The sequence below is a fragment of the Garra rufa genome, chromosome 7 (assembly GCF_049309525.1).
Source record: "Garra rufa chromosome 7, GarRuf1.0, whole genome shotgun sequence".
Lineage (NCBI taxonomy): Eukaryota > Metazoa > Chordata > Actinopteri > Cypriniformes > Cyprinidae > Garra > Garra rufa.
The window spans coordinates 34,141,623-34,155,963 of record NC_133367.1 but is presented as its reverse complement, the minus strand read 5'-3'; the positions used below and the strand labels follow the sequence as shown (position 1 = coordinate 34,155,963).

The 14,341-nt window shown below is 35.5% G+C and overlaps 1 protein-coding gene across 2 annotated transcripts; it reads left to right on the top strand.

The window, feature by feature from the left end:
- The first annotated feature begins 731 nt into the window (after positions 1-731).
- Positions 732-12,723, top strand: pdgfaa (platelet-derived growth factor alpha polypeptide a). 2 transcript variants are annotated; one of them, XM_073844625.1, is made up of 6 exons: positions 732-1,236; positions 1,962-2,058; positions 6,656-6,757; positions 6,839-7,026; positions 9,801-9,921; positions 12,214-12,723. In XM_073844625.1, the coding sequence occupies exons 1-6, from the start codon at positions 1,174-1,176 to the stop codon at positions 12,222-12,224; spliced, it is 582 nt and encodes a 193-aa protein (XP_073700726.1). In that variant the 5' UTR covers positions 732-1,173; the 3' UTR covers positions 12,225-12,723. The 2 variants fall into 2 exon arrangements, with proteins under 2 accessions (XP_073700726.1, XP_073700725.1); XM_073844624.1 differs by having other exon boundaries at positions 12,211-12,723.
- The last annotated feature ends 1,618 nt before the right edge of the window (positions 12,724-14,341 follow it).

Here is a 14,341-nt window from a genome sequence, read left to right as displayed (position 1 = left end):
TCACCTCCTGCAGTCTGCTGTCTTCACCTTCTCCTTTTTTTCGTGTAGCCTATTCACTGTTGCTTTCTTTCCAATCATTTCTCCTCAATAGTTGTCAGTCTGTGGTGCTTCCTGTCTCAGTGGGGCTAATTAAGGATTCATCCATCTAAAACTGAGGAGAACACTGGCTTCAGTAGACCCTGAAACTCACTCACCCCTTTTCTCCTGTTAGACATTAGTCTGACAGAAACATGGCTAATGTAAACACCGTCTGAATCTGAACTAAATGTGTTAACTATTAACTTTATCATAGCTCAGAGGAAAACACCTTGCTAGCTCGCCTCAGTCAAAACATGCAGCAAAATAAATTCGTATATTATCATACTCTACGGTTCATCTTTCAAATACATCCCGCGACGTATTTTTTCCTCATAATTTCAGGTCCTCATTTGTCAAATCTTGAGGAAATGTCGAGCGAAGTTGTCAACAAACACGGTGTTTTTCTGTATTCACTGTATTCACCTACTGATGTATCCTTCAGAAAGCGGCACTGAATGAATCTTTTTTTAACTGATTGAAAAGATTCGAGTCACTGATATGAATCAAAATCTCCACTGCTGTTTTCACTGACTCGGTGACTTGAAAGGCTCGTGGTTAGCAAAGATTACCTCGTCCTGAGGGGGCGCGCAGCTCGTTGAGTTTAAGATGAGGAGATGAGAGCAGCTGTAGTTCATTCACTGTCAGATCCTTTCCACGCCGGAGACCTGCTGAAGTTTGAGCCAAACCACTTTTATTTGAGGACACAGAGTGTGGACGGTGGACTATTTTGGATAAACGTGGACTCTTTGCACCACCGTTTTGTGCATATAGAAGAACATTTGGGTTTAGACGTTTCTTTCTATGTAATTCTGATGCGGTAAAAGAATGAAGGATCGATTCATTCATGTTTTCGCGTACTGCTTTTGGGTTTGACTTTCTTTAATGGATTAATTAAGCGAGAAGAACTTATTAACAGGAGTTCGTTTGCATGCATAGAGTCGGTTTGTGAACTTGTCGGACTTGTGGAGACTTTATCCATTGAGAGATTTGTCTGTGGAAAGGCATGTTCCCTGGCTCCACGCCGGTTGGAGCATCTTTGCGGCTCCGGTCGGGAAGGTTTCGCCTGCGCTGGAACACATTTGGACCACAGGGGAGATGAGAGCCGCGCTGATTCACTTTCTCGTCTGCTGCTTCTTTCTGCTTTCAGCAGCTGCTGAGGTAAGTTCAGCATTGGAGCATATATGCATTGAGGATAGAATAAGAAGAGCAAGATGGGTTTTTACTTAAGAGAAAGATTCCTTTATACATAGAAAGAGAAAGCGAGCATGTAGTATAGCAAGGCCTCTAACTACGCAGTTTTAACTTTAATGGTCATAAAAAACCCGGAAAATCGCAATTCGCGTAATTGTTTGTGAGAAACGAGAATGTCCAAGACGATGGACGTTGACAAATGTTTTAAACCTATAGATTTTCTAATATATAATTCTAAAATAGGTCAAACACAAGTACAAGGTCTAAGAAATGTCATATCTGCATTCATGTTGGTTTCATACATTTGAAAAAAAAAAATGTACACATAAATGTGTCAAGTGGTGCAACCATCAAGACTTTTGGACTTTAAACACAAGTGTGCACTTACTCTTTCACTTTTGCATTTATGCATTATAAATTATAAATATTAAGAATTTATAATACTGTGGTTGATTTTTGATTCTCAAAAAAGTTGAAAATGAGAGATTTTTTTAGCCTAATGCATGACTTTTCTGTTTTCTTGCACACTAACTTCAGATATTAATGTTCTAAAGTTATATAAAGTCAAAAAGCAGTATTTTTAAAAGGGCTAGTTAGATTTTTTGAAAATAAATGATTATGAAATGTTATAAAGCTACAACAAATGTAATTTGAATTTGACATAAAAAAAAAAATACTTTTTTCCTTCATAGGAAGCACCAATTCCGCAAGAGCTGATCGAGAGACTTTCTAACAGTGAGATCCACAGCATCAGTGACCTCCAGAGGATCCTGGAGATTGACTATCTAGGTAAATTCTCACTGTTTTTCTTATTATTTGACAAGACAAGTGAGAAAGTTGAGAAAGTTCTAAATCCTAAACTCAAAAGGCAGTAGCAGCTAGTGTTGATTCTTGAATCTTCTGAATCTCTTCAAAAGGAAAAAGATTGATTCAGATTTGTTGACTTTTGTTTAGTGGCTTTTTCTGCAGGCTACATCTTAAAGTGGCTACAAGTTTGTGTTATGAGTGACTCATTGAAACATTCACTCAATCAATTCATTAAAATACCCAGAGTTCTACTTGCTAAGCGGTTGATGAACATGTTGCTAAATAAGGACCACAACTACCACAAGACACTGATTTGTTCATGAGTGAAGCGTGTCAAGTCACCAAAGCGTTGAGGCCCAATGTTGGGAGAACAAGACTCTGGGAAAAATCCTTTCAGAGGAGACTCACTCAATCTTCCCCTGCATTCAGAGTTCATGGACCTTGGCATTTAATCAAGTTTAAACCGAACGCCTCAGCACCTGTTGCCTAGACACCGCAGTGCCGTTCCTGCAACTTGTGGCGCTGCATGCGTAGTTGGAGTATTTGAACTTGGTAAATGATGTCATGTTTTGGTGGCACCAAATCAAATTTGTCAATGTCAGCATTAATGTAAGACCTTGACAATGCAAATGTCCAGTACACTATCCCCTTTCACACAGCAATAACCAGTATGACTTTACCGGTAAATACACAAAATATTCTGTTCACACAGACAACTGTTTACCAACCAGCACCAAAGTGCCGGTAAATTCTGTGATGTCAGTCATCAGCACCAATCTTTAAAAGCTGTGCCGTTGTCTTTATTCACCCACATGAGTAGAAGCTCTTTAGTTTCACTAGGCTGACATTTTTGAAGTCTGAGTGACAGGCATAAGGGGATGATCAAACAGAATCCATTTTTGCTCTTATAAACTTGAGACGTGCATTACAGTATCCAATTCATGAGCCGCAGCACTGATGAATGGAAAAGAAGCTGGGTCTCAAGCACATTAAAAAAGCTGAGACAAGGTGTAATGATCAAAGATGTCAATCTAGCACATATTTACATAGAAAAACAAATAAAAGCAGAGCTTTGTAAACAGCTCAGAGTAATCACCGTCATTTCCATAAGAACGCTAAGATTGGCCTATTTGGGCCAAAGCAGACTTCATACGCCAGTGCATACTGGTAATTTTCTGGTAATGTTACTATTTCTCATACTGGTAAATTACCACAACGAATTTACCAGTATTTTTTGAAAAGGTCCTGATTTCTTAATAGTAATTTACCAGTATGTGTGAAAGGGCTTTATTAGGGCTGGACAATTAATCAAAAATTAATTGAAATTCAGAACCTCTAACCAACATAATATTGTAGTATTTTTGAAAAGGTCCTGCTCATACATGATCTCTAAACGGTAATTTACCGGTATGTGTGAAAGAGGCTTATTAGGGCTGGACGATTAATCGAAAAATTTATTAAAACCAAAATTAGAACCTCTAACCAACATAATTCACAGATATTTTTGAAAGGGTCCCGTTCACACATGATCTCTAAACGGTAATTTACCGGTTTGTGTGACAGGGACTTATTAGGGCTGAACGATTAATCTAAAAATTAATTGTAACCAAAATTAGAACCTCTAACTGATGCAATTTACCAGTGTTTTTAAAAAAGGTCCTGTTCACACATGATCTCTAAACGGTAATTTACTGGTATGTGTGAAAGGGGCTTATTTGGGCTGGACGATTAATCGAAACTGAAATTAAAACCTCTAACCGACATAATTTACTGGTATTTTTGAAAAGGTCCTGGTCATACATGATCTCTTACCGGTAATTTACCGCTATGTGTAAGAGGACTTATTAGGGCTGGACGATTAATCGAAACTGAAATTAAAGGAGAAGTCCGGTGTGATATTGACCTAAAGTGTATTGAATCATGATACCAAAAAGCACCGGTAGTTTATTTACAAGAAGATTTATACAGACAGTATCTGGAAGAAATTTACCGGCCGCCGCCATCTTGAATTTAGTCACGATAAGTCGAGTGTCGAGCAGGAAGGAAACTACAACCTGACAGGTTGATAACCTGATAAGTCCCTTCCTGCTCGTCACTCGACTTATCGTGACTAAATTCAAGATGGCGGCGACCGGTAAATTTCTTCCAGGTACTGTCTGTATAAATCTTCTTGTAAATAAACTACCGTTGCTTTTTCTGAGTTCTCAATGTCTCGTTTTAAATGTCAGGGCCCTTGGAAGTCTACCAATGAAGTGTTGAGCTACTTTGTACCTCGTAAATGGCATAAAACAGTGATTTATTTACATGGCTACTCCGATGCCCTATTCACTCTCATTGACAACCTGTTGTGAGCATCGGCTAACTAACCCCAAATTTCGAACTGCAGGACACAAACCGAGATGAGATATGCAAGGTACGTTCACACTTGGTATCATGATTCAATACACTTTAGGTCAATATCACACCGGACTTCTCCTTTAAAACCTCTAACCGACGTAATTTACTGGTATTTTTTAAAAGGTCCTGGTCATGATCTCTTACCGGTAATTTACCGCTATGTGTAAGATGATTTATTAGGGCTGGACGATTAATCGAAACTGAAATTAAAACCTCTAACCGACGTAATTTACTGGTATTTTTGAAAAGGTCCTGGTCATACATGATCTCTTACCGGTAATTTACCGCTATGTGTAAAAGGACTTATTAGGGCTGGACGATTAATTGAAATTAATCTGAAATTAAAACCTCTAACCGACGTAATTGTCAGTTTCAAAACAATGGTGGGACAAGCGTGGCGCGGCCATTCGTAAATTTAATGGGTCTGGCCTCCAGTCTGATCTGCGTCTGTACAAAATGGCTCGTTTTGCTGCTTTATATTGCAAATTGGTGTGTCTTACCATATTATTTTGATGTATTATCTTAATTACGATTGTAGTGCAAACAGTTTTACCATTTACCGCACATTGTTATTCTTCTCATTATTTCCCTATAGCGGCTAATGAAGCAGGAGTCTAACCCATAGGCTTACTTCAGCATTGAAGAAAAAGGTGGATAGAATGTTTATTCAAAATTTAACCGTCAGTGATGATAAAATTGCTATTGGTCATATTTCTTGCATTTGCATTCTCAATCGCCATTCGTCATCTCCAGCTGCCTTTACAGATGCAACTACAAACGCAAAACTGCATATTTTCAAAATCGACTATATAATCAATAATCATTTAAAGGCATACGAAAACTAAAATAACAACTTTGTTCAACAATTCTTGAAAGTACAACATTTTGGAGAGTACCACGACACGTAAACAACGAATGCGTCGTGGTACTCTCCAAAATGGTGCTAGGGTAGGAGGAAAAGAATTGTTGAATAAAGTTATTTTACTTTATTGCACACAAAAAGTATTCTCGTACTGTAGTTTCAGAAAACTACGGTTGAACCGCTGATCCTTACTACCTTTCTGTGCCTTGAACGTGGTAGTCAAGAAAGTCAGAAAGTTCTTGGATTTCATCAAAAATATCTTAATTTGTGTTTTGAAGATGAACGGTCTCACTGGTTTGGAACGACATGAGGGTGAGTAATTAATGACAGAATTGTCATTTTTAGGTGAACTCTTTAAAGGAAGCTCGGTATGATTTGACTGGTTTACGTTCACTTCACTTTTTGTAAGAAGCTTTTGACTTCAAAGAACATCCGAAAGGGTTAAAAATCTCCTCAGCGCTTCAAATCTAAACTTCCAGCGGATCTAATGAGGAAATGCTGCAGCCGGAACGATATGAGTCTCGAATTTGATTTGGCCCATAAGCGCTGTAATTGAAATGCAAACAGCTGCGTCTGTGTGGCTGGTGCCTGAGGGAGGTCAAGAGACTCTCTCCATTATACTGTTGTCATGCCGCCTTTATGAGTTGAGTGCGGCTGAATGCCAGCGCTGCTGTAATGTATTATTCATGTCGAATTCCTCAGTTTGTGTGCGTCTCTGCGTGCAAGTGTGCGTCTGTGTGTTTGGGAGAGAAAAGGGGCTGAAGCTCAAGTAGTGTTTGCGTTTGTGAGGTCCGTTGCTCCGCTAACGACTGTGTGAAAAGCCGAACGGCCACGGTGCTCAACCCTGAATTAAAACCACCCTCCTCCTGCATTGGGCCGGTTTCCGGGGGCAACAACAGGGGCATCTCTGTCCCCCGTCGTCCCGCTGAATGGCTCTGTGAAACAGCATGATTGAATACTGCACACTTTGGTTGGACTAACTAAAGCGTTTTCGACGACACAATCCTTTCCGAACATCATATTGTTGAGTCTAGGTGTCCTCAGGCAGTGCATATATTCGCTTTGTGATCTGTAGTTTTTTTGGATGAAGTGTGCTGGCAGGTTGGCAGACACCTTAAGTCTTTACTTACAGTAGTAATCAGACCGGGTTTTCTTGATTTTTTTTTTTTTTTTCCAATCAGGCCAGTCGAGGCGGCATTCACAAAGAGGTTCAAGGGCACTCTTTCTTGACAATAGCGAGGGAGGGATTGCATGTTAGCTTGTTCTGCAAGCCAAAATATGTCGCACTGTTGACTTTTGTGCTTCATTCTTTTGCTGCAGAGAATGAGGTGCTGCAGGACGTTAAACAAGGCCACTATAAGGAGCATCTGTATGACAGCAGGCATCTCAAGAACTCTCACTCCAGACGCAAGAGAAGCATTGGTAAAAAACAGATGAGAGTATTCACATACACACTGCAAAGCTTCTTTGTGATTTGTGTTGATGGGTTTGTCTTGTGTTTAGAGGAGGCAGTGCCTGCCGTCTGTAAGACTCGCACTGTGATCTACGAGATCCCACGCAGTCAGGTCGATCCCACGGCCGCTAACTTCCTGATCTGGCCTCCGTGTGTGGAGGTGAGACGATGCTCGGGATGCTGCAACACCAGCAACATGCGCTGCCATCCGTCCAAAAAGCACCACAGGACTGTGAAGGTGAGAGCATGCACATCTTTCCCTGTAAAATATAAATTGCTTGTGTAAATGTATGTTTTTATATTTCAGACACTCTTAAAAATAAAGGTGCTTCACGATGCCATTGAAGAACCTTTTTAGTCTAAATGGTTCCATCAAGAACCTTTAATATCTGAAGAAACTTTGTTTCACAAAAGGTTCTTTGTGGCGAAAGAAGGTTCTTCAGATTATAAAAAGGTAAGAAAGAGATGGTTCTTTAAAGAACCTTCTTTGTGGAACCAAAAATGGTTCTTCTTTGGCATCGCTGTGAAGAACCTTTTAAAGCACCTTTTTTTTAAGAGTGTATATGTGACCCTTGACCACAAAAGGAGTTTTAAGGAGCAATACCTAAAATACATTGTAGGGGTCAAAATTATAAAGTTTTGTTTTATGCCAAAAATCATTAGAAGATAATGTTCCATGAAGATATTTAGTGAATTTCCTACTGTAAATATATCGACTGATCATTTTTGATTAGTAATATGCATTGCTAAGAACTTCATTTGGACAACTTTAAAAGCGATTTTTTGCACCTTCAGATTACAGATTTTTAAATAGGTGTATCTCGGCCAAATACGGTCATTGTCCTAACAAACCATACATCAATGGAAAGCTTATTTATTAAGATTTTTAGATTATGTATAAATCCCAATTTTAAAACAAATGACCCTTATGACTGATTTTGTGGTCTATACACAGTATTTATAAATTATGTTTTATAATTATTTTAAATAATGTAATAAATGTAGTTTTTAGATATAGTTTTCATAATACATAAAATACATGACATTTATATTTGAAATATTTAAGTCATTAAATAATGATTATTATTCAAACTTTTTGTATGTTTAAAAACATACAAAAATAAAATGATGCGTTTAAAAAAAATTGTAACAAATTTAAATCTTTAAATGTTTTTATAAATACACATTTTTTAATATAACTTTTTTATAATTTATATATACTAGATCATTACACAATATTATATATAATGTATCTTTATACTGTATACACAAATATTCCAATGTACAACTTTTTTATAATTAATATTTTTTTAGAATTTATTATTTTACAAAAATGTAATTTTATTTAACTAACTTTTTTGTAAATTTGTAAAATGTAATTTTATTTAACTTTTATGTAAACTTAATTTATATATATATATATATATATATATAAAAATTAAGTTTACATAAATATATATATACACACAGACAAATATGTATGTATGTTTGCATATGTGTGTAACAAATTATTATTATTATTATTATTAAATAAAAATACTAATAAATAATACAAAAAATACAGAAAAATATATAATGTTTTTTTAAATATACTTTATCAAATAATAAGAATTATTAAATTATTTTAAATGTTATTATTAAATTATTAAATAAAATATTTATGTAATTTTGGTAAATAATGTTTATACATTTTATTTTTAAATGTAAATAATACATAACATAACAATAATATATAATGTTTACTTTTTATATTTTATAAATAACATTTATATTTTATATAAATATAAAAAAATTTAAAACAATAAATAAATATTTAAATAATAAAATTTAATAATAATAACAATAATTATTAACCTTTTATAATTATTAAAATTAATTCAAATTTGTAAATTGATTTGACATGCTTTCAAAAATACTAATATATATATATATATATATATATATATATATATATATATATATATATACTAAATAATAAACATTAAATAACATAACACACATATATGCCACATGCTAAAAGTTCAATCTAGATAGGCAGCTCCCCAGGTTTTGGTCCTGCAATTTTGATACAAATCATAAAGGAGTGCAAAAAATATCTCAGTTGTTTCTCCTAAACAGCAGTGAGATTAAATGTGAAGCAAATGGAAGATTTTGCTTAGGTCTCCTGCTTCTCAGATGTTCCTCCAGCAAAAAAGACTCCAGTAATGTATCTCTTCCAAAAGTTTAAAAAAAAAGATCTCAAGTTTCTGTGCTCAAAATCTGCAGCCATACGTAAAAGATGTCAATATGAACTTCGTCCCAGACTAAGTTATTAGAGCTAAGCCATTACCATTCAATCATTTGTGCCTTTTTATAGGAAATGTAGGTGAAATATCTGAAAGCTGACACACAACTGTGACCTTCTACCTTCTTTCTCCTTCACTGAGCACAAATATGTTTTTGTTGATGTAAATCCCCATCCGTACCAAACCGTGACCGTGTCGCTCGTCAAGCTCATTTTCAGTGTGTAAAGCTTTTCACGTTTCTCAAATTCGAACGTACAGTAACAAGAGCAAAGCGTAGGACGTGCCAAAGGGAGGACAATGTCGATGAGAATTTCAGGGCCGCTGAGCACACCGAAAGCGTTTAGTTAACGAATAGCCTTAACCTTGAGTTAACCGCTGCAAATATCTGTCTGAAACGCGGCGGGTGCGGGGTGTGTTCTGTTCCGTTTATCTCGCCAGCTATGTGTGTGAGTGTTCAGACCTGAATAAAGTATTGTATAAACGGGCCTGCAGGGCAGCTGAGTTGGCAGGGAGGGAAAGAGTCTGTCAGTATGAAGTGAGAGGTGTGTGTGTTTAGAAAGAGAGGTTTGAGGCGGCTCATCTGCATTACAGGAAACCGACGAGTCACATTTAGCTCTCGCCTTATCTCACCTCTGGAACAGCCGAGGAAAAAATACACCGTTGATAGGGTTATGAGTGTGTGCGTGCAGCTCAGGATGTTCCCACACTCACTCTTTCTCTCTTTCAGGTGGCCAAGGTGGAGTACGTACGCAGGAGGCCGAAGCTCCGGGAGGTGCAGGTGCAGCTGGAGGATCATCTCGAGTGCGTCTGCACGTCCAAACATCACTCAGAGTCCCGCATACACACGGGTACGCGTAAACAGCACTTTTAATCGTTCGCTTTCCCACACCTTGTTTTATTTTTTTCCTCTCCGACTTCTTTTCCTGCCCCAACGTTTCCCTTGGTTCTCCTCCGCTTGAAGGCCAGCCCAGTGCGAGAGCTAAAAAAAGAAAAGGAAATGGAAAATGAGATAAACTGTCCAAAAGCGACAGGCAAGATTTACAAACTCTATATTTAGACTAATGGTCAAGTAAGATGAAAGCCAAGTGGACTTCATGGGTCAAAGGTCGGGGGAAGGGATACCACAGCAAAAATATAACACTGTTTCAAAAGTTTTTTTATTTTATACGATTTTTAATGTTCTAAAGAAGTCTCTTCTGCTCACCAAGTCTGCGTTTTTTTTAATCTAAAGTACAGCAAAAATTGTAATATTTTTACTATTTAAAATAACTGATTTCTATTTGAATATATTTTAAATTTTAATTTATTCCTGTGATTTCAAAGCTGTTTATTTTTAGCATTTAGTCACATGATCATTCAGAAATCATTCTAATATTCTGATTTGCCGCTCAAAAAGCATTATAAAGCAAATATTATGTTGAAAACAGCTGAGTAGATTTTTCTTTAGGTTTCTTTGATGAATAGAAAGTTCAGAAGAACAGCATTTATCTGAAATAGATATCTTTTGTAATATTATAAATGTCTTTATCATCACTTTTGATTAATTTTAAGCATCCTTGCTAAATAAAAATATTAATTGATTTCAAGCTTTTGAATGGGATTGTGTGTAATGTTACAAAAGCTTTTTATTTCAGATAAATGCTGATCTTTGGATCTTTCTCATCCACGAATCCTGACAAAATGTACTCAACTGTTTTAAAATGTTGATAATAATAGTTCATGTTTCTTGAACAGCAAATCAGAATATTAGAATGATTTCTGAAGGATCATGGATTCTTTAAAAAACATTAAAAATCTTGACTGGTAGTGTATATAATTTATAATATTATTTATTTATAATGTACATATAAATATAAAAATAATTTAAAATATATATATAACTTTTTTAATAATTATTTATATTTATATAAAAACTATTTATATAATATAAAATAATTATTCTGCATAATTCTAAAGCATACAGTGAAAAAAATGAGGAACAAAAAAACAAATTACATCCATACAAAATTTACAACAAAAAGCGAGAGCTGATGATTCCCATTCATTGCACACGTGCACCATTGTAAGAAATAAAATAAAAAAATACATAATTTAATATTAAAATAAAATGCTGTGTAACGTATGAGACAGTTTCAATTAATTATTTTTCATAATATTTTCTGTCATTTATAAATACTATTCATAAAGTTTTTATATTAAAGTTTAATCATTCTTATCATATTTAAACATTTTAAAGAAAAATAAACTTAATTTAAGAACTAAACAGTATACAAAATATTATTAAAATCCAAATAAAAAAAATATATATATTCAAAACTTTATTTTTTAATTATATTTTGCATACTGTTTAGCTCTTAATTTTTCTTTATATATAAGCAAACTATTAATATCAAAATAAAATGCTGTTTCGTTCAACACTTTTATATTTTATATAATATTATAATGTAATCATTTAAAAAATATATTTTTTCAGAAGAAAAGTTAGTAAGAAAAATTAAGAGCAAAGCACTATGTCATAAACCACTATGGACCCCCGCGCATGGCATGCAGGAAAAAAAAAAAAAAAGTAAATAATGAGCACCATTTATTAATTCGTTGCCTTGTTTTAAATAAAACGCACAAAAGAATAATTTGTTCCTTCGTTTTAAGTATATAATATGCACAAAATAATAATTAGTTCTACCTCCTGTCCGCATTCTCATAAACCAATGTAGATGCCTCTCACTTAAAATAATTCCATGCAATGCTGCAAGGCTTTTGAAAATGTCTCTTTCCAAACTCAAAATAAAACCCAATTAAAGTATCTCTTTCTATAACATAACATAACAGCAGCAACAGGTTAATGAGAATGCGGACAGGAAACAGTACAAATTATTTTGTGCGCACGTTTTACTTAAAACCAGGGCACAAATTATTGTATCAAACAAACACGAATTAGTAAATCATGCACACTTTTTACTTTTTTCCCTGCATGTCTTGTCCAGGGCTCTGTAAACCACAAACAATAAAGTAATATCCTTTTTTTTGGCAATTTCCATCCATTGCACAATTTACCCCATAGACTTCCTTTGTATGCAGCTTTTTTTGTCAGTTCAGCAGGTGTGCTGTCAAAGCCTAACAAGGTCTTTTCTTCACAGCAGATATAAGGTGAGCGCGGCACTGGATAAAAGAATGCAGAGGAGGGCCATCGCATCCAATCAGATAACTCAGACTGCACGACAGCCATTGAGTGATATCATCTGAAAAGACGAGGCGGATGTGAACTGTTCGACCCTGAAGCGAATCAGGACAGCCTTTTTTTGGATCACTTTGGACTTTTGATGCACCTTTAGAAGGCACCCGGAGAGAGAGACTTTGGTTTTGGATTAAAGCCCAGGGGAACTGTGCACAGCTAACTAGAGACTGCAAGGACAGATACTTTGAGTCGCAGACGTTGAAATTCCAATTTCCACGACCTTTTAAAGGAGCATCTATCACGACTTTATCTGTGTATCGAAATTTATTTTCTCCAGCAAATATGTGTATCATCTTATTTTTGTAACTGCCAGTTTTCTATCAACACTGATCTTCTCTTGTATACGCCGTAGAATGAACGAGTACAACAAAACACAACCTGCAGTAAATGATACTAATAAAGTGAATACATTTTACTGTGTTTGTTTGACAGACAACTGTCCCAAAGATCAATATGATTGTGTGCATTCATTACGCCGTGTTCTTACCAGGAGCACTGTGAGAAATCTTATCTCTTCCATGTCTCTTGCTATCTGAAGTGTTCTCCTAACCAACTGCAAATACAGCAAGCGATAGAAGACAAGACATTTTTTACAGTCTACTTCAAAAATGTTTCAGATATGAATGTGCAACCACAATGTACTATAAGTTAACTGATATTGATAACACATGGTTATAAATATAAACATTTAAAGTAGTTTCTATGGACAGTATATGTACAGTGCCTTGCAAAACTATTCATACCCCTTCATTTTTGTCACATTTTGTTTTGTTGCAGCATTATGTTAAACTGCTTTAAATTCGTTTTTCCCCACATCAATTTACACTCCATACACCGTAATAATGACAAAGCAAAAACCAGATTTGCACATTTTACAAATTTATTAAAAATAAAACAGTGCATTGCATAAGTATTCATACCCTTAACTCAGTACATAGTTGAAGCACCTTCACAGCCTCAAGTCTTTTTGGGTATGATGTGACAAGCTTTGCACATCTGCATTTGGCAATTATCTGCCATTCTTTGCCTCACCTTTTCACCTCTCAAGCTCTGTCAGCTTGGATGGGGGCTGGCAGACATTTTCTAGAGTCCTAGTTGTTCCAGTCGTCTTCCGTTATGGATAATGCTTCTGTGAACCTTCAGTGCAGCAGATTTTTTCCTGAACTCTTCCCTAGATCATTGCCTTAACGCAAGTCTGTCACTGAGCTCTACAGGCAGTTATCTTGACCTCAGGACTCTGATATGCATTTTCAGCTGTTAGACCTTTTCTGAGAGGTGTGTGCCTTTCTAAATCATACTCATTCAAATGAATTTGCCACAGTTTAACTCCACTCCAAGTGTAGTAACATCTAGAAGCAATATGAATGCTCCTGAGCTAAATTTTGATGAATACTTATGCAACCTGATCTTTTCAGTTTTTTATTTAAAAAAAAAAAAATTGCACAAAATGTTAAAAACCTATTTTTTGCTTTGCCATTATGGAGTAGGGAGTGTAGATTGATGTGGGAAAAAAAGTAATTTAAAGTAGTTTAACATAAGGCAGCAACATAACAAAATGTGAAAAAAAATGAAGGGGTATGAATAATTTCGCAAGCCACTGTAGTATTAGTGTAGTATTACTGACACCTTTAAACATTTAGTCTTAGCACTTATGTCAAAATTACAAACAATTCAGCTACCTGGATGCGCGGCCATATTGGAGATACTCGGATGTAAACAACTGCATGGATTGCACGGTTAATGTAAGCTGCTAAATAAATATAAATATAATATAGAGAAGGACACAATATTTTGACAAGCTACAGTTAAAAGGTGGTAAAGATAGTATGAGCAGTATTAATTAAGATATTAGCCTGATATTTCACCTACCTGACAGGAAATTATCAGACTAAAACACTAATGTTGTCAAGATTCTTGCCCTCGAAAAATTCTGGTTCAGTTTGGCCAACCACAAATGCCTTTTTGTTCCTCAGACAGTTTTTTGCATTCTTTTCCTTGATTTGTTACAACTTTTGTCATACTCCAATTCACAA

Bases quoted from the DNA above. Each gene is read 5' to 3' on its own strand.
- pdgfaa (XM_073844624.1), top strand. From the start codon at position 1,174: ATGAGAGCCGCGCTGATTCACTTTCTCGTCTGCTGCTTCTTTCTGCTT. The intron at 1,237-1,961 runs GTAAGTTCAGCA...TTTCCTTCATAG, and splicing joins TGCTTTCAGCAGCTGCTGAG to GAAGCACCAATTCCGCAAGA. The intron at 6,758-6,838 runs GTAAAAAACAGA...TCTTGTGTTTAG, and splicing joins CAGACGCAAGAGAAGCATTG to AGGAGGCAGTGCCTGCCGTC.